Source organism: Rutilus rutilus (assembly GCF_951802725.1).
Source record: "Rutilus rutilus genome assembly, chromosome: 23".
In the NCBI taxonomy this organism is placed as follows: domain Eukaryota; kingdom Metazoa; phylum Chordata; class Actinopteri; order Cypriniformes; family Leuciscidae; genus Rutilus; species Rutilus rutilus.
Genome location: NC_140233.1, coordinates 21,061,126 through 21,085,178, shown reverse-complemented (window position 1 = coordinate 21,085,178; position 24,053 = coordinate 21,061,126). Strand labels below are relative to the sequence as shown.

The following is a 24,053-nucleotide window of genomic DNA, read 5'->3' as shown; positions in this document are numbered from 1 at the left end:
TTGGTTTAGGGTGGTTGCTAGGGAGCTCTTAGTGGTTGCTAGGGTGCTAAAACTGGTTGCTAGGGTGTGGCTATGAAGATTTTAGGCCATTACTTATTGGCTGCTTGATAATATAAATCCTCTGAGGGAGAGAGAGAGGGAGAGATGCAGGGGTGTCAGGCCCTTTGGAGTCTGTGTGTGTGAAAACGTCGGTTGGGATTCAAATGTTTTTAGAACTCCCCATGTTAAGTCAATGGGATTTTTTTGGCCGCTTTTTCGTCCGCTGTGCGAACATCGTACACCCGATCGCTTAGAAAAGTCATAGCACACCTCTCCTCAATGAGCCGGTCGATTTGACACCTCACTCAGGGGTCTGTGACAAACGGTGCGGGGCGAGTTACGCGCCAAACTTTTGTCCAGAATAATAAGAAGAAGAAGAAGAAGAATAATAAGTATGAGCAATAACAATAGTGATGCTTTTAAAAAAGCACCACTAATAACAATGGCATATGTTCATACAATTAACTTTTGTAGTACAATCCATGTTTTATTGTTAAAAGAAAAACTTGTATTATATTACATTTTAAACATTTGAACTGGTAGGCACTATTGTTTAATACTCAGAAAGTGACATGAAATAAGAACAATTATTATTACAATTTTCTTAATATTTGTTGACATGTTTACAAAGACCTTTTTGCATTCAATGAAATTCTGCATTTCAAAAAAAAATTATCACACAAATATATAATATAGACATTAAACTGTAATTTTTTTTTTATTTTAGCTGCTGATGGTTGATTCTCAGGATGCAATTTGAAATATTGAGGTACCTATTACTTCTAACAGTAAAAAAGAAGAACTTTCTAAGGACGTTTTAAGATAACTCTACATGAACATTACTCTAGCATGAGCATGTGAATAAACTACTGAAATAATTTTCCTATTAACATGTTTACTCAAATGTCCATGAATAAACATACTCACTTGTAGTAGCTGATGTTGGAGAATTAGTTGAAGAGATTGTAGTGTCTGCTGGAATATTTTGATATAGAAAGAAATATAAATACAGTTTTATTGAGCAATACATGTCATAGGATATATTTACAAGGATATATATATTTATATTTTTTATATTTTTTTTAAATACAACATTCTGTAATTCTGTATTACAATAATTACTATTAAAAGAACATGACAAACAGTAAATAATTTAGTTAAAACTGTTTGCTTTTCCAATGACTTTTACTTTGTTATTCCTGTTTCCTGTTTTCCCTGTGTCTAGTTTGTTCCCTTGCTTATGTTTTGTGTTCACCTGTGTCTTGTTAACTTTCTCTTTATCCTGTGTGCTTTTAAGGCATCTGTTTGGTTCAGTTCATTGTCCTGTATTGTCTATGCTTGAAGCCTAGCTTTAGATTTTCTCCTGCGCCAAAGATACAAATCTTCCAGTCATTCGCCACCTCCTCCTCAACCAGGATGATCGCTCCTTTGGGGACCACATCAGTGAGATCTTAGACCTGACGTATAAGACCCATTACCCCGACCACTCACTGATCACCTTTTTTTGGACTGGACTTAATGACATGTTTAAACAACTATTCCCCCTTTCCCATTTTTGATCCTTGAGAGGTTTTAGGGATTTATTTATGGAGTTACTGTAGTTCTTGGCTTAATATTCGTTGACATGCATAATAGGACATTTTTGCATGAAATTAAATTCTGCATTACATTAGGCAAGTGTTTTATTTTATTTTGTATATAGCAAAAACTGTTAACAGAAGAAGATATGACCGTATCTGTGTCATAAACTGCGTAAATGCAGTTTTTCCAACTGAATGTCATAATTGTCTATCTATATTAATTACATCTCGTAGGTAGGGCTGTCACGACAATGAAATTTGGCTGACAATTAATTGGGACAAAACAACTGTGATTATGCCACTTTATTGTCAGTATTAGAGCTTTGACGATTATGCTGATTAATCGTTTGATTTAGGGCTTTGCCATACAATTTTTGTGTTCTGCATTCATTAAATAATTGTGATTAATTTAATAAATAAATTGTCAAACAAGAGACATGTAGAAACAATCAAAGAACTAATCAACAAGAAAAACTACGAAGGACTATAAAACATGGCGCAAAACAGGAAAAAACAAGTCCACACAAGACCAAGGGAACACAAGACAGGAATCATGACAAATATAAATAATATATATATATATATATATATATATACACTTGGCTGATCCTTGACGCGATCGCAAAGCAAAGTTGATTCTGCACTAATTTGATCTAGCTATACATACAGGCATGCTAATTAACCAGTTAACCAACAGTAAGAATTTTTTACCAATGAATGGCCTACTATCGTTTGCTGCATGCTTAAAAAACACACTACAAATATTTTTGTTTGTTTTTGAGAGAAAAAAAACCAAACGTCTCAGGTCACTTATGTTACTCTGGTTCCCTTTCAGTTCGTTAACGTTCAACATAGTCGGACGTACTGTACTGATTGGGATCACGCTTAGAGAGCCTGTCATCTTCGAGTATTGATCAAACGAGCCAATGCACATTGGCGTGCGATATTTGTATCTCACACTCCGCCCCGCAGTGCGGGTATAAATACGGAAGCGGATGTACGCACCATTTGTCTTTCACTTCGGAGCCGATCGGTCTTCATGTCAATGTTTCCGAAGAGTGTTGATTCTTTCAACGAGCGAGTGTGTCGGTGCTTCTTCTGGAAGGCTCTCCTGGTGCTGGTGGTTCGACAGCGCGAGTGCAACTGCTGTTTTAACATCATTCTCTTTGTGTTTGTTTGTTTGACAGCTGGTTAGAGGGTGAAGAAGTGAGTGCTTCACTGGTACAGGCTGCTATCCATGCTACGGCACTGGTGAGAGTCCCATTTCCAGAAATAGCAACACGGGTGTGTTTGCGGCTTTTTCAAGATGCCATGCATTTCTGGATGCGGTCGTTCCCTGTCTCCAGCTGACGGTCACAATAGATGCATCACGTGTTTGGGCATTCATCACGCTGAAGCAGCTTTTGTGGATGGTTCAAGTTCTCATTGCGGGAACATGACTATCTCGGTGTTGAGATTGAGACTCGCCTTCATCCCTGAAGGTGGAGTCCCCATTCCCATGCCCCGCTCTAGCGCCCCTTCTGGCCGACCCCAGAAGAGAGCTACTGCTCCGTGTGGGATGGGTGATCTGAGGATCGCAGTGAGGGCTTCCACACCCGGTAACCAGTCCCCGTGGGCCCCTCACTCCTCTGTCACACCGCAGCCGGTGGAGCTCCCTACTGAACATGCTGGTCCCTCTGTAGTGGACCAACCAGCTGTTTCGTGCGGGGCTCCTCCTGAGAACAGGATGTCGATCGCTGCATCATAAGGGGAGCTGGACTCTGAAGATGACGACGTCCACTCTAGTGGTCCAGGAGCGCCATCTCTGGTTTCAACCTGACCGATATGAGGAAGACCGACAAGTCTCGGTTCCTGGACTCCCCATTTCCCAGGTTGGGCTCTTCGGTGACGCGGTGGAGGACTTTGCCCAACAGTTCTCCGCCGCCCAGAGGCAGACTGAGGCGATCCGGCACATCCTGCCCCGGCGGCCCGCTACTTTACGGTGTCTTTACAAAGGTCATGGAGGTGGCCATTGCTCCCATGAGAGCGTGGTGTTCGTATCCTCAACTATCGCGACGACTGGCTGATACTAGCTAAGTCTCGGGAGCAGTTGGGGCTTGCTGCTCCAGCATATCAGTCAGTTGGGTCTTTGGATCAACTGGGAAAAGAAAGAGCAAACTCGCCCCTGTGCAGAGGATCTCTTTTCTTGGAATGTAGCTGGACTCGGTCCACAGACGGCACGCCTCACAGAGGAACGTGTCCAGTCAGTGCTGAACTGCTTGAATACTGTCAAGCACAGAACAGTGGTCCCACTGAAACTTTTTCAGAGGCTCATGGGGCTTTGTCAAACGCCGCTGGGTTTGCTTCATATGAGACCACTTTAGCACTGGCTTCACGGCCGAGTCCCGAGATGGGCGTCGCAGAGCGGCACGTTCCGTGTGACAATCACCCCAGCCTGCTGCCAAACCCTCAGCCCATGGTTAGACCCTTCGTTTCCCCACGGATCTCCCATCAACTGCATCGTGATGTATGGCAATAGAGGCAACATACACTTTGAGGGTGGAGGGAGACAGCCCTCGCTCCAACCCATCTTGCAGGAAGGAAAGCACAGTACCGATTGAACATCTAGAACAAGTGTTCAGGTATGCTGTGGACTCCACAGATGCCTCAAACACCGGCTGGGGGGCCACGTACAGCGGGCATGCAGTAGCGGGGGTCTGGACGGGCCCCCAACTGCACTGGCACATCAACTGCCTCGAGTTGTTAGCAGTACACCTTGCTCTGAGACGCCTCAAACTGCCACTGCTCGGCAAGTATGTGCTGGTCCGTACGGACAACACTGCAACCGTTGCGTACATCAACCATCAAGTTAGTATACGCTCCCCTCGCATGTCACAACTCGCCCGCCATCTTCTCCTATGGAGTCAGAAGCATCGGAGGTCGCTTCGTGCCACTTAAATCCCCGGCCAGCTCAATCATGCCGCCAAAGAGCTCTCACGTCAGCCTGTGGCCCAGGAAGAGTGGAGACTCCATCCCCAGGCGGTCCAGCTGATTTAGGACCACTTCGGGGCCGCACAGATAGATCTGTTTGCCTCTCCGGACTCGTCCCATTGCCAGTTGTTTTACTCCCTGACCCAGGGGACCCTCGGCACGAATGCTGTGCAAAGTCAGTGAGGAAGAGAAACAGGTCTTGCTAGTTGTCCCTTTTTGGCCCAACCGGACCTGGTTCCCCGAACTGATGCTCCTCTCGACCGCCCCTCCCTGGCCCATTTCTCTCAGGGAGGACCGCCTCTCTCAGAGACTGTGCACCGTATGGCACCCACGTCCAGGCCACTGGAAACTCCATGTCTGGTCCCTGAACGGGACGCAGAGATTCTAGGTGATCTACCACAAGCTGTCATAGACACCATCATTTCTGCGAGAGCACCCTCTACAAGGCATGCTTACACCCTGAAGTGGAACCTGTTCCTTGAGTGGTGTTCTCTAAAGTATATATATATATATATATATATATATATATATATATATATATATACATATATATATATATACATATATATATCACATCCATGTAGGACAAGACTCGACAAGGAAAACAGGAAACACTGGGCTCTAAATACACAAAGGGTAAATTGGCAAACAAGACATGCCTGGTTTTCCAACTGAAATGTCATCATTGTCTATGTATATTAATTACATCTTGTAGGTGCTGCTGTTTGACACAATTGTAATAAAACTTCATTAGTAATAAAAAATAATAAAATACAGCTATAAGTGCTTACACAGCTGTCCATGAAAAATACTCACTTGTAGAAGTTGTTGGAGTAGATGGTGAAGAATTGGTTGTAGTGACAGGGGATGCTGTAATATATGGACATATAATGAAATAAAAATACAAACATTTACGAAATAGTACTTACAAGATAACAATGGCATATGTTCATACAATTAACTTTTGTAGTACAATCCATGTTTTATTGTTAAAAGAAAAACTTGTATTATATTACATTTTAAACATTTGAACTGGTAGGCACTATTGTTTAATACTCAGAAAGTGACATGAAATAAGAACAATTATTATTACAATTTTCTTAATATTTGTTGACATGTTTACAAAGACCTTTTTGCATTCAATGAAATTCTGCATTTCAAAAAAAAATTATCACACAAATATATAATATAGACATTAAACTGTAATTTTTTTTTTTTTTTAGCTGCTGATGGTTGATTCTCAGGATGCAATTTGAAATATTGAGGTACCTATTACTTCTAACAGTAAAAAATAAGAACTTTCTAAGGACGTTTTAAGATAACTCTGCATGAACATTACTCTAGCATGAGCATGTGAATAAACTACTGAAATAATTTTCCTATTAACATGTTTACTCAAATGTCCATGAATAAACATACTCACTTGTAGTAGCTGATGTTGGAGAATTAGTTGAAGAGATTGTAGTGTCTGCTGGAATATTTTGATATAGAAAGAAATATAAATACAGTTTTATTGAGCAATACATGTCATAGGATATATTTACAAGGATATATATATATATATTTTTTATATTTTTTTTAAATACAACATTCTGTAATTCTGTATTACAATAATTACTATTAAAATAACATGACAAACAGTAAATAATTTAGTTAAAACTGTTTGCTTTTCCAATGACTTTTACTTTGTTATTCCTGTTTCCTGTTTTCCCTGTGTCTAGTTTGTTCCCTTGCTTATGTTTTGTGTTCACCTGTGTCTTGTTAACTTTCTCTTTATCCTGTGTGCTTTTAAGGCATCTGTTTGGTTCAGTTCATTGTCCTGTATTGTCTATGCTTGAAGCCAAGCTTTAGATTTTCTCCTGCGCCAAAGATACAAATCTTCCAGTCATTCGCCACCTCCTCCTCACCCAGGATGACCGCTCCTTTGGGGACCACATCAGTGAGATCTTAGACCTGACGTATAAGACCCATTACCCCGACCACTCACTGATCACCTTTTTTTGGACTGGACTTAATGACATGTTTAAACAACTATTCCCCCTTTCCCATTTTTGATCCTTGAGAGGTTTTTTGGATTTATTTATGGAGTTACTGTAGTTCTTGGCTTAATATTCGTTGACATGCATAATAGGACATTTTTGCATGAAATTAAATTCTGCATTACATTAGGCAAGTTTTTTATTTTATTTTGTATATAGCAAAAACTGTTAACAGAAGAAGATATGACCGTATCTGTGTCATAAACTGCGTAAATGCCGTTTTTCCAACTGAATGTCATAATTGTCTATCTATATTAATTACATCTCGTAGGTAGGGCTGTCACGACAATGAAATTTGGCTGACAATTAATTAGGACAAAACAACTGTGATTATGCCAATTTATTGTCAGTATTAGAGCTTTGACGATTATGCTGATTAATCGTTTGATTTAGGGCTTTGCCATACAATTTTTGTGTTCTGCATTCATTAAATAATTGTGATTAATTTAATAAATAAATTGTCAAACAAGAGACATGTAGAAACAATCAAAGAACTAATCAACAAGAAAAACTAGGAAGGACTATAAAACATGGCGCAAAACAGGAAAAAACATAAAAGTCCACACAAGACCAAGGGAACACAAGACAGGAATCATGACAAATATAAATATATATATATATATATATATATACACTTGGCTGATCCTTGACGCGATCGCAAAGCAAAGTTGATTCTGCACTAATTTGATCTAGCTATACATACAGGGATGCTAATTAACCAGTTAACCAACAGTAAGAATTTTTTACCAATGAATGGCCTACTATCGTTTGCTGCATGCTTAAAAAACACACTACAAATATTTTTGTTTGTTTTTGAGAGAAAAAAACCCAAACGTCTCGGGTCACTTATGTTACCCTGGTTCCCTTTCAGTTCGTTAACGTTCAACATAGTCGGACGTACTGTACTGATTGGGATCACGCTTAGAGAGCCTGTCATCTTCGAGTATTGATAAAACGAGCCAATGCACATTGGCGTGCGATATTTGTATCTCACACTCCGCCCCGCAGTGCGGGTATAAATACGGAAGCGGATGTACGCACCATTTGTCTTTCGCTTCGGAGCCGATCGGTCTTCATGTCAATGTTTCCGAAGAGTGTTGATTCTTTCAACGAGCGAGTGTGTCGGTGCTTCTTCTGGAAGGCTCTCCTGGTGCTGGTGGTTCTACAGTGCGAGTGCAACTGCTGTTTTAACATCATTCTCTTTGTGTTTGTTTGTTTGACAGCTGGTTAGAGGGCGAAGAAGTGAGTGCTTCACTGGTACAGGCTGCTATCCATGCTACGGCACTGGTGAGAGTCCCATTTCCAGAAATAGCAACACGGGTGTGTTTGCGGCTTTTTCAAGATGCCATGCATTTCTGGATGCGGTCGTTCCCTGTCTCCAGCTGACGGTCACAATAGATGCATCACGTGTTTGGGCATTCATCACGCTGAAGCAGCTTTTGTGGATGGTTCAAGTTCTCATTGCGGGAACATGACTATCTCGGTGTTGAGATTGAGACTCGCCTTCATCCCTGAAGGTGGAGTCCCCATTCCCATGCCCCGCTCTAGCGCCCCTTCTGGCCGACCCCAGAAGAGAGCTACTGCTCCGTGTGGGATGGGTGATCTGTGGATCGCAGTGAGGGCTTCCACACCCGGTAACCAGTCCCCGTGGGCCCCTCACTCCTCTGTCACACCGCAGCCGGTGGAGCTCCCTACTGAACGTGCTGGTCCCTCTGTAGTGGACCAACCAGCTGTTTTGTGCGGGGCTCCTCCTGAGGACAGGATGTCGATCGCTGCATCATAAGGGGAGCTGGACTCTGAAGATGACGACGTCCACTCTAGTGGTCCAGGAGCGCCATCTCTGGTTTCAACCTGACCGATATGAGGAAGACCGACAAGTCTCGGTTCCTGGACTCCCCATTTCCCAGGTTGGGCTCTTCGGTGACGCGGTGGAGGACTTTGCCCAACAGTTCTCCGCCGCCCAGAGGCAGACTGAGGCGATCCGGCACATCCTGCCCCGGCGGCCCGCTACTTTACGGTGTCTTTACAAAGGTCATGGAGGTGGCCATTGCTCCCATGAGAGCGTGGTGTTCGTATCCTCAACTATCGCGACGACTGGCTGATACTAGCTAAGTCTCGGGAGCAGTTGGGGCTTGCTGCTCCAGCATATCAGTCAGTTGGGTCTTTGGATCAACTGGGAAAAGAAAGAGCAAACTCGCCCCTGTGCAGAGGATCTCTTTTCTTGGAATGTAGCTGGACTCGGTCCACAGACGGCACGCCTCACAGAGGAACGTGTCCAGTCAGTGCTGAACTGCTTGAATACTGTCAAGCACAGAACAGTGGTCCCACTGAAACTTTTTCAGAGGCTCATGGGGCTTTGTCAAACGCCGCTGGGTTTGCTTCATATGAGACCACTTTAGCACTGGCTTCACGGCCGAGTCCCGAGATGGGCGTCGCAGAGCGGCACGTTCCGTGTGACAATCACCCCAGCCTGCTGCCAAACCCTCAGCCCATGGTTAGACCCTTCGTTTCCCCACGGATCTCCCATCAACTGCATCGTGATGTATGGCAATAGAGGCAACATACACTTTGAGGGTGGAGGGAGACAGCCCTCGCTCCAACCCATCTTGCAGGAAGGAAAGCACAGTACCGATTGAACATCTAGAACAAGTGTTCAGGTATGCTGTGGACTCCACAGATGCCTCAAACACCGGCTGGGGGGCCACGTACAGCGGGCATGCAGTAGCGGGGGTCTGGACGGGCCCCCAACTGCACTGGCACATCAACTGCCTCGAGTTGTTAGCAGTACACCTTGCTCTGAGACGCCTCAAACTGCCACTGCTCGGCAAGTATGTGCTGGTCCGTACGGACAACACTGCAACCGTTGCGTACATCAACCATCAAGTTAGTATACGCTCCCCTCGCATGTCACAACTCGCCCGCCATCTTCTCCTATGGAGTCAGAAGCATCGGAGGTCGCTTCGTGCCACTTAAATCCCCGGCCAGCTCAATCATGCCGCCAAAGAGCTCTCACGTCAGCCTGTGGCCCAGGAAGAGTGGAGACTCCATCCCCAGGCGGTCCAGCTGATTTAGGACCACTTCGGGGCCGCACAGATAGATCTGTTTGCCTCTCCGGACTCGTCCCATTGCCAGTTGTTTTACTCCCTGACCCAGGGGACCCTCGGCACGAATGCTGTGCAAAGTCAGTGAGGAAGAGAAACAGGTCTTGCTAGTTGTCCCTTTTTGGCCCAACCGGACCTGGTTCCCCGAACTGATGCTCCTCTCGACCGCCCCTCCCTGGCCCATTTCTCTCAGGGAGGACCGCCTCTCTCAGAGACTGTGCACCGTATGGCACCCACGTCCAGGCCACTGGAAACTCCATGTCTGGTCCCTGAACGGGACGCAGAGATTCTAGGTGATCTACCACAAGCTGTCATAGACACCATCATTTCTGCGAGAGCACCCTCTACAAGGCATGCTTACACCCTGAAGTGGAACCTGTTCCTTGAGTGGTGTTCTCTAAAGTATATATATATATATATATATATATATATATATATATATATATATATATATATATATACATATATATATATATACATATATATATCACATCCATGTAGGACAAGACTCGACAAGGAAAACAGGAAACACTGGGCTCTAAATACACAAAGGGTAAATTGGCAAACAAGACATGCCTGGTTTTCCAACTGAAATGTCATCATTGTCTATGTATATTAATTACATCTTGTAGGTGCTGCTGTTTGACACAATTGTAATAAAACTTCATTAGTAATAAAAAATAATAAAATACAGCTATAAGTGCTTACACAGCTGTCCATGAAAAATACTCACTTGTAGAAGTTGTTGGAGTAGATGGTGAAGAATTGGTTGTAGTGACAGGGGATGCTGTAATATATGGACATATAATGAAATAAAAATACAAACATTTACGAAATAGTACTTACAAGATAACAATGGCATATGTTCATACAATTAACTTTTGTAGTACAATCCATGTTTTATTGTTAAAAGAAAAACTTGTATTATATTACATTTTAAACATTTGAACTGGTAGGCACTATTGTTTAATACTCAGAAAGTGACATGAAATAAGAACAATTATTATTACAATTTTCTTAATATTTGTTGACATGTTTACAAAGACCTTTTTGCATTCAATGAAATTCTGCATTTCAAAAAAAAATTATCACACAAATATATAATATAGACATTAAACTGTAATATTTTTTTTTTTTTAGCTGCTGATGGTTGATTCTCAGGATGCAATTTGAAATATTGAGGTACCTATTACTTCTAACAGTAAAAAATAAGAACTTTCTAAGGACGTTTTAAGATAACTCTGCATGAACATTACTCTAGCATGAGCATGTGAATAAACTACTGAAATAATTTTCCTATTAACATGTTTACTCAAATGTCCATGAATAAACATACTCACTTGTAGTAGCTGATGTTGGAGAATTAGTTGAAGAGATTGTAGTGTCTGCTGGAATATTTTGATATAGAAAGAAATATAAATACAGTTTTATTGAGCAATACATGTCATAGGATATATTTACAAGGATATATATATATATATTTTTTATATTTTTTTTAAATACAACATTCTGTAATTCTGTATTACAATAATTACTATTAAAATAACATGACAAACAGTAAATAATTTAGTTAAAACTGTTTGCTTTTCCAATGACTTTTACTTTGTTATTCCTGTTTCCTGTTTTCCCTGTGTCTAGTTTGTTCCCTTGCTTATGTTTTGTGTTCACATGTGTCTTGTTAACTTTCTCTTTATCCTGTGTGCTTTTAAGGCATCTGTTTGGTTCAGTTCATTGTCCTGTATTGTCTATGCTTGAAGCCAAGCTTTAGATTTTCTCCTGCGCCAAAGATACAAATCTTCCAGTCATTCGCCACCTCCTCCTCACCCAGGATGACCGCTCCTTTGGGGACCACATCAGTGAGATCTTAGACCTGACGTATAAGACCCATTACCCCGACCACTCACTGATCACCTTTTTTTGGACTGGACTTAATGACATGTTTAAACAACTATTCCCCCTTTCCCATTTTTGATCCTTGAGAGGTTTTTTGGATTTATTTATGGAGTTACTGTAGTTCTTGGCTTAATATTCGTTGACATGCATAATAGGACATTTTTGCATGAAATTAAATTCTGCATTACATTAGGCAAGTTTTTTATTTTATTTTGTATATAGCAAAAACTGTTAACAGAAGAAGATATGACCGTATCTGTGTCATAAACTGCGTAAATGCCGTTTTTCCAACTGAATGTCATAATTGTCTATCTATATTAATTACATCTCGTAGGTAGGGCTGTCACGACAATGAAATTTGGCTGACAATTAATTAGGACAAAACAACTGTGATTATGCCAATTTATTGTCAGTATTAGAGCTTTGACGATTATGCTGATTAATCGTTTGATTTAGGGCTTTGCCATACAATTTTTGTGTTCTGCATTCATTAAATAATTGTGATTAATTTAATAAATAAATTGTCAAACAAGAGACATGTAGAAACAATCAAAGAACTAATCAACAAGAAAAACTAGGAAGGACTATAAAACATGGCGCAAAACAGGAAAAAACATAAAAGTCCACACAAGACCAAGGGAACACAAGACAGGAATCATGACAAATATAAATATATATATATATATATATATATACACTTGGCTGATCCTTGACGCGATCGCAAAGCAAAGTTGATTCTGCACTAATTTGATCTAGCTATACATACAGGGATGCTAATTAACCAGTTAACCAACAGTAAGAATTTTTTACCAATGAATGGCCTACTATCGTTTGCTGCATGCTTAAAAAACACACTACAAATATTTTTGTTTGTTTTTGAGAGAAAAAAACCCAAACGTCTCGGGTCACTTATGTTACCCTGGTTCCCTTTCAGTTCGTTAACGTTCAACATAGTCGGACGTACTGTACTGATTGGGATCACGCTTAGAGAGCCTGTCATCTTCGAGTATTGATAAAACGAGCCAATGCACATTGGCGTGCGATATTTGTATCTCACACTCCGCCCCGCAGTGCGGGTATAAATACGGAAGCGGATGTACGCACCATTTGTCTTTCGCTTCGGAGCCGATCGGTCTTCATGTCAATGTTTCCGAAGAGTGTTGATTCTTTCAACGAGCGAGTGTGTCGGTGCTTCTTCTGGAAGGCTCTCCTGGTGCTGGTGGTTCTACAGTGCGAGTGCAACTGCTGTTTTAACATCATTCTCTTTGTGTTTGTTTGTTTGACAGCTGGTTAGAGGGCGAAGAAGTGAGTGCTTCACTGGTACAGGCTGCTATCCATGCTACGGCACTGGTGAGAGTCCCATTTCCAGAAATAGCAACACGGGTGTGTTTGCGGCTTTTTCAAGATGCCATGCATTTCTGGATGCGGTCGTTCCCTGTCTCCAGCTGACGGTCACAATAGATGCATCACGTGTTTGGGCATTCATCACGCTGAAGCAGCTTTTGTGGATGGTTCAAGTTCTCATTGCGGGAACATGACTATCTCGGTGTTGAGATTGAGACTCGCCTTCATCCCTGAAGGTGGAGTCCCCATTCCCATGCCCCGCTCTAGCGCCCCTTCTGGCCGACCCCAGAAGAGAGCTACTGCTCCGTGTGGGATGGGTGATCTGTGGATCGCAGTGAGGGCTTCCACACCCGGTAACCAGTCCCCGTGGGCCCCTCACTCCTCTGTCACACCGCAGCCGGTGGAGCTCCCTACTGAACGTGCTGGTCCCTCTGTAGTGGACCAACCAGCTGTTTTGTGCGGGGCTCCTCCTGAGGACAGGATGTCGATCGCTGCATCATAAGGGGAGCTGGACTCTGAAGATGACGACGTCCACTCTAGTGGTCCAGGAGCGCCATCTCTGGTTTCAACCTGACCGATATGAGGAAGACCGACAAGTCTCGGTTCCTGGACTCCCCATTTCCCAGGTTGGGCTCTTCGGTGACGCGGTGGAGGACTTTGCCCAACAGTTCTCCGCCGCCCAGAAGCAGACTGAGGTGATCCGGCACATCCTGCCCCGACGGCCCGCTACTTTACGGTGTCTTTACAAAGGTCATGGAGGTGGCCATTGCTCCCATGAGAGCGTGGTGTTCGTATCCTCAACTATCGCGACGACTGGCTGATACTAGCTCAGTCTCGGGAGCAGTTGGGGCTTGCTGCTCCAGCATATCAGTCAGTTGGGTCTTTGGATCAACTGGGAAAAGAAAGAGCAAACTCGCCCCTGTGCAGAGGATCTCTTTTCTCGGAATGTAGCTGGACTCGGTCCACAGACGGCACGCCTCACAGAGGAACGTGTCCAGTCAGTGCTGAACTGCTTGAATACTGTCAAGCACAGAACAGTGGTCCCACTGAAACTTTTTCAGAGGCTCATGGGGCTTTGTCAAACGCCGCTGGGTTTGCTTCATATGAGACCACTTTAGCACTGGCTTCACGGCCGAGTCCCGAGATGGGCGTCGCAGAGCGGCACGTTCCGTGTGACAATCACCCCAGCCTGCTGCCAAACCCTCAGCCCGTGGTTAGACCCTTCGTTTCCCCACGGATCTCCCATCAACTGCATCGTGATGTATGGCAATAGAGGCAACATACACTTTGAGGGTGGAGGGAGACAGCCCTCGCTCCAACCCATCTTGCAGGAAGGAAAGCACAGTACCGATTGAACATCTAGAACACGTGTTCAGGTATGCTGTGGACTCCACAGATGCCTCAAACAACGGCTGGGGGGCCACGTACAGCGGGCATGCAGTAGCGGGGGTCTGGACGGGCCCCCAACTGCACTGGCACATCAACTGCCTCGAGTTGTTAGCAGTACACCTTGCTCTGAGACGCCTCAAACTGCCACTGCTCGGCAAGTATGTGCTGGTCCGTACGGACAACACTGCAACCGTTGCGTACATCAACCATCAAGTTAGTATACGCTCCCCTCGCATGTCACAACTCGCCCGCCATCTTCTCCTATGGAGTCAGAAGCATCGGAGTTCGCTTCGTGCCACTTATATCCCCGGCCAGCTCAATCATGCCGCCAAAGAGCTCTCACGTCAGCCTGTGGCCCAGGAAGAGTGGAGACTCCATCCCCAGGCGGTCCAGCTGATTTAGGACCACTTCGGGGCCGCACAGATAGATCTGTTTGCCTCTCCGGACTCGTCCCATTGCCAGTTGTTTTACTCCCTGACCCAGGGGACCCTCGGCACGAATGCTGTGCAAAGTCAGTGAGGAAGAGAAACAGGTCTTGCTAGTTGTCCCTTATTGGCCCAACCGGACCTGGTTCCCCGAACTGATGCTCCTCTCGACAGCCCCTCCCTGGCCCATTCCTCTCAGGGAGGACCGCCTCTCTCAGAGACTGTGCACCGTATGGCACCCACGTCCAGGCCACTGGAAACTCCATGTCTGGTCCCTGGACGGGACGCAGAGATTCTAGGTGATCTACCACAAGCTGTCATAGACACCATCATTTCTGCGAGAGCACCCTCTACAAGGCATGCTTACACCCTGAAGTGGAACCTGTTCATTGAGTGGTGTTCTCAAAAGTATATATATATATATACAGTATATATATATATATATATATATATACATATATATATACATATGTGACCCGTCACGGAAACCAGGGACACAAGTCGGCAGCACAACTTTCGAGCAAAATGAGAAAGAAGCTTTTTTTTTTTAAATTTGTGATTTTCGTTTTTTTGCAGAATCTGTTAGTTGAGATCACGAAGAAGCCTCTGCATGTTTGAGATAGCAGTATTGGTATTTTTAAAAGCGTACATTTTGATTTTGAAATCAGCTTGTTTTTCGGAGATTCTAGCACGCAGTAGGGGCGTGTCATTGTCGGTGTGTATTTCCATACTGAATAAGCCGGCGTGGCTACTTATTATGCAGCGCTCTGGCCGGCTCTATCTGATTTCAAAACTCAATGAAGATGGACGCCAATAACATTACAATGTCCAGCAATCGATTTAAATAGTAGGTTACATGGGGTTTAATTTATCGTTTAATGAGATGTAGCCCAATACATGTTGTCAGTGCCAATATATAGATCCGCCAACTTATCTAACGTGAGTCTTAATGGTCCAGTGGTAGAGCTTTCGCCAGCCGTGTCAGAGGGTCTGAGTTTGAACCCGACCTCGTATAGGTTTTTTTTGTTTTTTTTCGTATAGTTTTTTTCTCTCATCAAAACGATTATGTTCAGCAGTGGTTGTATATCAAGCAGGGACAAGCAAACGTTTGCATTATGTTTTGTGATATTAAACAGAACGAATAGAGAGTATACGCAACGGATTGAAGCGCGCGTCGAGTGAAGACAATGGGGTGTGTGCGCGAGCCACACGAGAAAACACTGCATCTGCGCCACTGATCGCCGCGGCAACGAGCACTTTGATCACTTGATTTAAAAAAACTAATTTCAGCTAGTATCTTATTTAAAAAACGAACGAAATGAATGCTATAGCCTACTAATAGCCTACTCATACTATATATATCACATAGCACATCTTGTTTTTGATTTGAACATTGTCTAGAGTTTATCTTATTTTTTATTCAGTGTACACAAGAGTTGCCTATACAGTTTTATCGGTAGATGCTAAGAGACATTTATTTATATATTACCTGCAAACTTTATTTTTTTTCTTTTTCTTTGATGGCACATTTTCCTGGCCTTTCTGCTCCCCCCGTGCTTACAGCTTTACAGGGGGGTATGGCTTATCTAAATGAGATGTAAATGAGCCCTATTGTCACTCCCAGCAGGAGAAAGGTGAGAATCTTCAGACGCTGTTTTCTCCCCTTTGTGCGTTTTTGAGTGCCTACCTTTAAATGGCCATAACTTCTCCAAATATTATCAGATTTCCTTGTGTTACACATCGTTGGAAAGCTTGGAGACTACACTTTCAGAATATGTGAATAACTCAAAATGCCCCAGAACCGACATGTGTCCCTACTTTCCGTGACTGGTCACATATATATCACATCCATGTAGGACAAGACTCGACAAGGAAAACAGGAAACACTGGGCTCTAAATACACAAAGGGTATATTGGCAAACAAGACATGCCTGTTTTTCCAACTGAAATGTCATCATTGTCTATGTATATTAATTACATCTTGTAGGTGCTGCTGTTTGACACAATTGTAATAAAACTTCATTAGTAAAAAAAAAAAAAAATACAGCTATAAGTGCTTACACAGCTGTCCATGAAAAATACTCACTTGTAGAAGTTGTTGGAGTAGATGGTGAAGAATTGGTTGTAGTGACAGGGGGTGCTGTAATATATGGACATATAATGAAATAAAAATACAAACATTTACGAAATAGTACTTACAAGATAACAATGGCATATGTTCATACAATTAACTTTTGTAGTACAATCCATGTTTTATTGTTAAAAGAAAAACTTGTATTATATTACATTTTAAACATTTGAACTGGTAGGCACTATTGTTTAATTCTCAGAAAGTGACATGAAATAAGAACAATTATTATTACAATTTTCTTAATATTTGTTGACATGTTTACAAAGACCTTTTTGCATTCAATTGAAATTCTGCATTTCAAAAAAAAAATTTATCACACAAATATATAATATAGACATTAAACGGTAATTTTTTTTATTTTAGCTGCTGATGGTTGATTCTCAGGATGCGACTTGAAATATTGAGGTACCTATTACTTCTAACAGTAAAAAAGAAGAACTTTCTAAGGACGTTTTAAGATAACTCTACATGAACATTACTCTAGCATGAGCATGTGAATAAACTACTGAAATAATTTTCCTATTAACATGTTTACTCAAATGTCCATGAATAAACATACTCACTTGTAGTAGCTGATGTTGGAGAATTAGTTGAAGAGATTGTAGTGTCTGCTGGAATATTTTGATATAGAAAGAAATATAAATACAGTTTTATTGAGCAATACATGTCATAGGATATATTTACAAGGATATAGATATTATTATTATTATTATTTTTTTTTTTTAAATACAACATTCTGTAATTCTGTATTACAATAATTACTATTAAAAGAACATGACAAACAGTAAATAATTTAGTTAAAACTGTTTGCTTTTCCAATGACTTTTACTTTGTTATTCCTGTTTCCTGTTTTCCCTGTGTCTAGTTTGTTCCCTTGCTTATGTTTTGTGTTCACCTGTGTCTTGTTAACTTTCTCTTTATCCTGTGTGCTTTTAAGGCATCTGTTTGGTTCAGTTCATTGTCCTGTATTGTCTATGCTTGAAGCCTAGCTTTAGATTTTCTCCTGCGCCAAAGATACAAATCTTCCAGTCATTCGCCACCTCCTCCTCAACCAGGATGATCGCTCCTTTGGGGACCACATCAGTGAGATCTTAGACCTGACGTATAAGACCCATTACCCCGACCACTCACTGATCACCTTTTTTTGGACTGGACTTAATGACATGTTTAAACAACTATTCCCCCTTTCCCATTTTTGATCCTTGAGAGGTTTTAGGGATTTATTTATGGAGTTACTGTAGTTCTTGGCTTAATATTCGTTGACATGCATAATAGGACATTTTTGCATGAAATTAAATTCTGCATTACATTAGGCAAGTTTTTTATTTTATTTTTTTTATATAGCAAAAACTGTTAACAGAAGAAGATATGACCGCATCTGTGTCATAAACTGCGTAAATGCAGTTTTTCATAATTGTCTATCTATATTAATTACATCCCGTAGGTAGGGCTGTCACAACAATGAAATTTGGCTGACAATTAATTAGGACAAAACAATTGTGATTATGCCAATTAATTGTCAGTTTTAGAGCTTTGACGATTATGCTGATTAATCGTTTGATTTAGGGCTTTGCCATACAATTTTTGTGTTCTGCATTCATTAAATAATTGTGATTAATTTAATAAATAAATTGTCAAACAAGAGACATGTAGAAACAATCAAAGAACTAATCAACAAGAAAAACTACGAAGGACTATAAAACATGGCGCAAAACAGGAAAAAACATAAAAGTCCACACAAGACCAGGGGAACACAAGACAGGAATCATGACAAATATAAATAATATATATATATACATATACACTTGGCTGATCCTTGACGCGATCGCAAAGCAAAGTTGATTCTGCACTAATTTGATCTAGCTATACATACAGGCATGCTAATTAACCAGTTAACCAACAGTAAGAATTTTTTACCAATGAATGGCCTACTATCGTTTGCTGCATGCTTAAAAAACACACTACAAATATTTTTGTTTGTTTTTGAGAGAAAAAAAAACAAACGTCTCGGGTCACTTATGTTACCCTGGTTCCCTTTCAGTTCGTTAACGTTCAACATAGTCGGACGTACTGTACTGATTGGGATCACGCTTAGAGAGCCTGTCATCTTCGAGTATTGATAAAACGAGCCAATGCACATTGGCGTGCGATATTTGTATCTCACACTCCGCCCCGCAGTGCGGGTATAAATACGGAAGCGGATGTACGCACCATTCCGTCTTCATGTCAATGTTTCCGAAGAGTGTTGATTCTTTCAACGAGCGAGTGTGTCGGTGTTTCTTCTGGAAGGCTCTCCTGGTGCTGGTGGTTCGACAGCGCGAGTGCAACTGCTGTTTTAACATCATTCTCTTTGTGTTTGTTTGTTTGACAGCTGGTTAGAGGGCGAAGAAGTGAGTGCTTCACTGGTACAGGCTGCTATCCATGCTACGGCACTGGTGAGAGTCCCATTTCCAGAAATAGCAACACGGGTGTGTTTGCGGCTTTTTCAAGATGCCATGCATTTCTGGATGCGGTCGTTCCCTGTCTCCAGCTGACGGTCACAATAGATGCATCACGTGTTTGGGCATTCATCACGCTGAAGCAGCTTTTGTGGATGGTTCAAGTTCTCATTGCGGGAACATGACTATCTCGGTGTTGAGATTGAGACTCGCCTTCATCCCTGAAGGTGGAGTCCCCATTCCCATGCCCCGCTCTAGCGCCCCTTCTGGCCGACCCCAGAAGAGAGCTACTGCTCCGTGTGGGATGGGTGATCTGAGGATCGCAGTGAGGGCTTCCACACCCGGTAACCAGTCCCCGTGGGCCCCTCACTCCTCTGTCACACCGCAGCCGGTGGAGCTCCCTACTGAACGTGCTGGTCCCTCTGTAGTGGACCAACCAGCTGTTTCGTGCAGGGCTCCTCCTGAGGACAGGATGTCGATCGCTGCATCATAAGGGGAGCTGGACTCTGAAGATGACGACGTCCACTCCAGTGGTCCAGGAGCGCCATCTCTGGTTTCAACCTGACCGATATGAGGAAGACCGACAAGTCTCGGTTCCTGGACTCCCCATTTCCCAGGTTGGGCTCTTCGGTGACGCGGTGGAGGACTTTGCCCAACAGTTCTCCGCCGCCCAGAGGCAGACTGAGGCGATCCGGCACATCCTGCCCCGGCGGCCCGCTACTTTACGGTGTCTTTACAAAGGTCATGGAGGTGGCCATTGCTCCCATGAGAGCGTGGTGTTCGTATCCTCAACTATCGCGACGACTGGCTGATACTAGCTCAGTCTCGGGAGCAGTTGGGGCTTGCTGCTCCAGCATATCAGTCAGTTGGGTCTTTGGATCAACTGGGAAAAGAAAGAGCAAACTCGCCCCTGTGCAGAGGATCTCTTTTCTCGGAATGTAGCTGGACTCGGTCCACAGACGGCACGCCTCACAGAGGAACGTGTCCAGTCAGTGCTGAACTGCTTGAATACTGTCAAGCACAGAACAGTGGTCCCACTGAAACTTTTTCAGAGGCTCATGGGGCTTTGTCAAACGCCGCTGGGTATGCTTCATATGAGACCACTTTAGCACTGGCTTCACGGCCGAGTCCCGAGATGGGCGTCGCAGAGCGGCACGTTCCGTGTGACAATCACCCCAGCCTGCTGCCAAACCCTCAGCCCGTGGTCAGACCCTTCGTTTCCCCACGGATCTCCCATCAACTGCATCGTGATGTACGGCAATAGAGGCAACATACACTTTGAGGGTGGAGGGAGACAGCCCAACCCATCTTGCAGGAAGGAAAGCACAGTACCGATTGAACATCTAGAACAAGTGTTCAGGTATGCTGTGGACTCCACAGATGCCTCAAACACCGGCTGGGGGGCCACGTACAGCGGGCATGCAGTAGCGGGGGTCTGGACGGGCCCCCAACTGCATTGGCACATCAACTGCCTCGAGTTGTTAGCAGTACACCTTGCTCTGAGACGCCTCAAACTGCCGCTGCTCGGCAAGTATGTGCTGGTCCGTACGGACAACACTGCAACCGTTGCGTACATCAACCATCAAGTTAGTCTACGCTCCCCTCGCATGTCGCAACTCGCCCGGCATCTTCTCCTATGGAGTCAGAAGCATCGGAGGTCGCTTCGTGCCACTTATATCCCCGGCCAGCTCAATCATGCCGCCAAAGAGCTCTCACGTCAGCCTGTGGCCCAGGAAGAGTGGAGACTCCATCCCCAGGCGGTCCAGCTGATTTAGGACCACTTCGGGGCCGCACAGATAGATCTGTTTTCCTCTCCGGACTCGTCCCATTGCCAGTTGTTTTACTCCCTGACCCAGGGGACCCTCGGCACGAATGCTGTGCAAAATCAGTGAGGAAGAGAAACAGGTCTTGCTAGTTGTCCCTTATTGGCCCAACCGGACCTGGTTCCCCGAACTGATGCTCCTCTCGACAGCCCCTCCCTGGCCCATTCCTCTCAGGGAGGACCACCTCTCTCAGAGACTGTGCACCGTATGGCACCCACGTCCAGGCCACTGGAAACTCCATGTCTGGTCCCTGGACGGGACGCAGAGATTCTAGGTGATCTACCACAAGCTGTCATAGACACCATCATTTCTGCGAGAGCACCCTCTACAAGGCATGCTTACACCCTGAAGTGGAACCTGTTCATTGAGTGGTGTTCTCAAAAGTAAATATATATATATATATATATACATATATATATCACATCCATGTAGGACAAGACTCGACAAGGAAAACAGGAAACACTGGGCTCTAAATACACAAAGGGTAAATTGGCAAACAAGACATGCCTGTTTTTCCAACTGAAATGTCATCATTGTCTATGTATATTAATTACATCTTGTAGGTGCTGCTGTTTGACACAATTGTAATAAAACTTCATTAGTAATAAAAAATAATAAAATACAGCTATAAGTGCTTACACAGCTGTCCATGAAAAATACTCACTTGTAGAAGTTGTTGGAGTAGATGGTGAAGAATTGGTTGTAGTGACAGGGGATGCTGTAATATATGGACATATAATGAAATAAAAATACAAACATTTACGAAATAGTACTTACAAGATAACAATGGCATATGTTCATACAATTAACTTTTGTAGTACAATCCATGTATTATTGTTAAAAGAAAAACTTGTATTATATTACATTTTAAACATTTGAACTGGTAGGCACTATTGTTTAATTCTCAGAAAGTGACATGAAATAAGAACAATTATTATTACAATTTTCTTAATATTTGTTGACATGTTTACAAAGACCTTTTTGCATTCAATGAAATTCTGCATTTCAAAAAAAAAATGTATCACACAAATATATAATATAGACATTAAACGGTAATTTTTTTTATTTTAGCTGCTGATGGTTGATTCTCAGGATGCGATTTGAAATATTGAGGTACCTATTACTTCTAACAGTAAAAAAGAAGAACTTTCTAAGGACGTTTTAAGATAACTCTACATGAACATTACTCTAGCATGAGCATGTGAATAAACTACTGAAATAATTTTCCTATTAACATGTTTACTCAAATGTCCATGAATAAACATACTCACTTGTAGTAGCTGATGTTGGAGAAATAGTTGAAGAGATTGTAGTGTCTGCTGGAATATTTTGATATAGAAAGAAATATAAATACAGTTTTATTGAGCAATACATGTCATAGGATATATTTACAAGGATATATATATTATTATTATTATTTTTTTTTAAATACAACATTCTGTAATTCTGTATTACAATAATTACTATTAAAAGAACATGACAAACAGTAAATAATTTAGTTAAAACTGTTTGCTTTTCCAATGACATTTACTTTGTTATTCCTGTTTTCCCTGTGTCTAGTTTGTTCCCTTGCTTATGTTTTGTGTTCACCCGTGTCTTGTTAACTTTCTCTTTATCCTGTGTGCTTTTAAGGCATCTGTTTGGTTCAGTTCATTGTCCTGTATTGTCTATGCTAGAAGCCTAGCTTTAGATTTTCTCATGCGGCAAAGATAAAAATCTTCCAGTCATTCACCATCTCCTCCTCACCCAGGATGATCGCTCCTTTGGGGACCACATCAGTGAGATCCTAGACCTGGGGTATAAGACCCATTACCCCGACCACTCACTGATCACCTTTTTTTGGACTGGACTTAATGACATGTTTAAACAAATATTCCCCCTTCCCATTTTTGGTTTTTAAGAGGTTTTATGGACTTATTTATGGAATTACTGTAGTTCTTGGCTTAATATTCGTTGACATGCATAATAGGAAATTTTTGCATGAAATTAAATTCTGCATTACATTAGGCAAGGTTTTTTTTTTTGTTTTTTTTTTATATAGCAAAAACTGTTAACAGAAGAAGATGACCGCATCTGTGTCATAAACTGCGTAAATGCAGTTTTTCATAATTGTCTATCTATATTAATTACATCTCGTAGGTAGGGCTGTCACAACAATGAAATTTGGCTGACAATTAATTTGGACAAAACAATTGTGATTATGCCAATTAATTGTTTTAGAGCTTTGACGATTATGCTGATTAATTGTTTGATTTAAGGCTTTGCCATACAATTTTTGTGTTAGCATTCATTAAATAATTGTGATTAATTTAATAAATAAACTGGCAAACAAGACATATAAACAATCAAAGAACTAATTAACAAGAAAAACTTTAAAGGACTACAAAACATGGCGCAAAACAGGAAAAAACATAAAAGTCCACACAAGACCAGGGGAACACAAGACAGGAATCATGACAAATATAAATGACATATATATATATATATATATATATATATACTGTATATACACTTGGCTGATCCTTGACGCGATCGCAAAGCAAAGTTGATTCTGCACTAATTTGATCTAGCTATACATACAGGGATGCTAATAAACCAGTTAACCGTTAACCAACACTAAGAATTTTTTTACCAATGAATGGCCTACTATCATTTGCTGCATGCTTAAAAAACACACTACAAATATTTTTGTTTGTTTTTGAGACAAAAAAAAAAACGTCTCAGGTCACTAATGTAACCCTGGTTCCCTTTTAGTTCGTTAACGCTCAACGTAGTCGGACGTACTGTACTGATTGGGATCACACTTAAGGAGCTTGTCATCTTCGAGTATTGATAAAACGAGCCAATGCACATTGGCGTGCGATATTTGCATCTCGCACTC

The 24,053-nt window shown here is 42.3% G+C and overlaps 1 protein-coding gene across 50 annotated transcripts in view; it reads right to left on the bottom strand.

The window, feature by feature from the left end:
• Window positions 1-885: 885 nt before the first annotated feature.
• Window positions 886-24,053, bottom strand: part of LOC311282608 (uncharacterized protein) — a 126,404-nt gene continuing 103,236 nt past the window's right edge. For 45 of the 50 annotated variants that reach the window (XM_084396449.1, XM_084396477.1, XM_084396482.1 and 42 more), the window contains 9 exons: window positions 22,444-22,491; window positions 21,837-21,890; window positions 17,475-17,522; window positions 16,867-16,920; window positions 11,070-11,117; window positions 10,463-10,516; window positions 6,013-6,060; window positions 5,406-5,459; window positions 886-1,014 (listed from right to left, as the gene is read on the bottom strand). In XM_084396449.1, the coding sequence (XP_084252575.1) occupies window positions 935-1,014; window positions 5,406-5,459; window positions 6,013-6,060; window positions 10,463-10,516; window positions 11,070-11,117; window positions 16,867-16,920; window positions 17,475-17,522; window positions 21,837-21,890; window positions 22,444-22,491 (488 nt within the window). In that variant the 3' untranslated portion in view covers window positions 886-934. The remainder of the gene's footprint in view (window positions 1,015-5,405; window positions 5,460-6,012; window positions 6,061-10,462; window positions 10,517-11,069; window positions 11,118-16,866; window positions 16,921-17,474; window positions 17,523-21,836; window positions 21,891-22,443; window positions 22,492-24,053) is intronic. The other 5 variants (XM_084396450.1, XM_084396496.1, XM_084396497.1 and 2 more) reach the window with 5 other exon arrangements.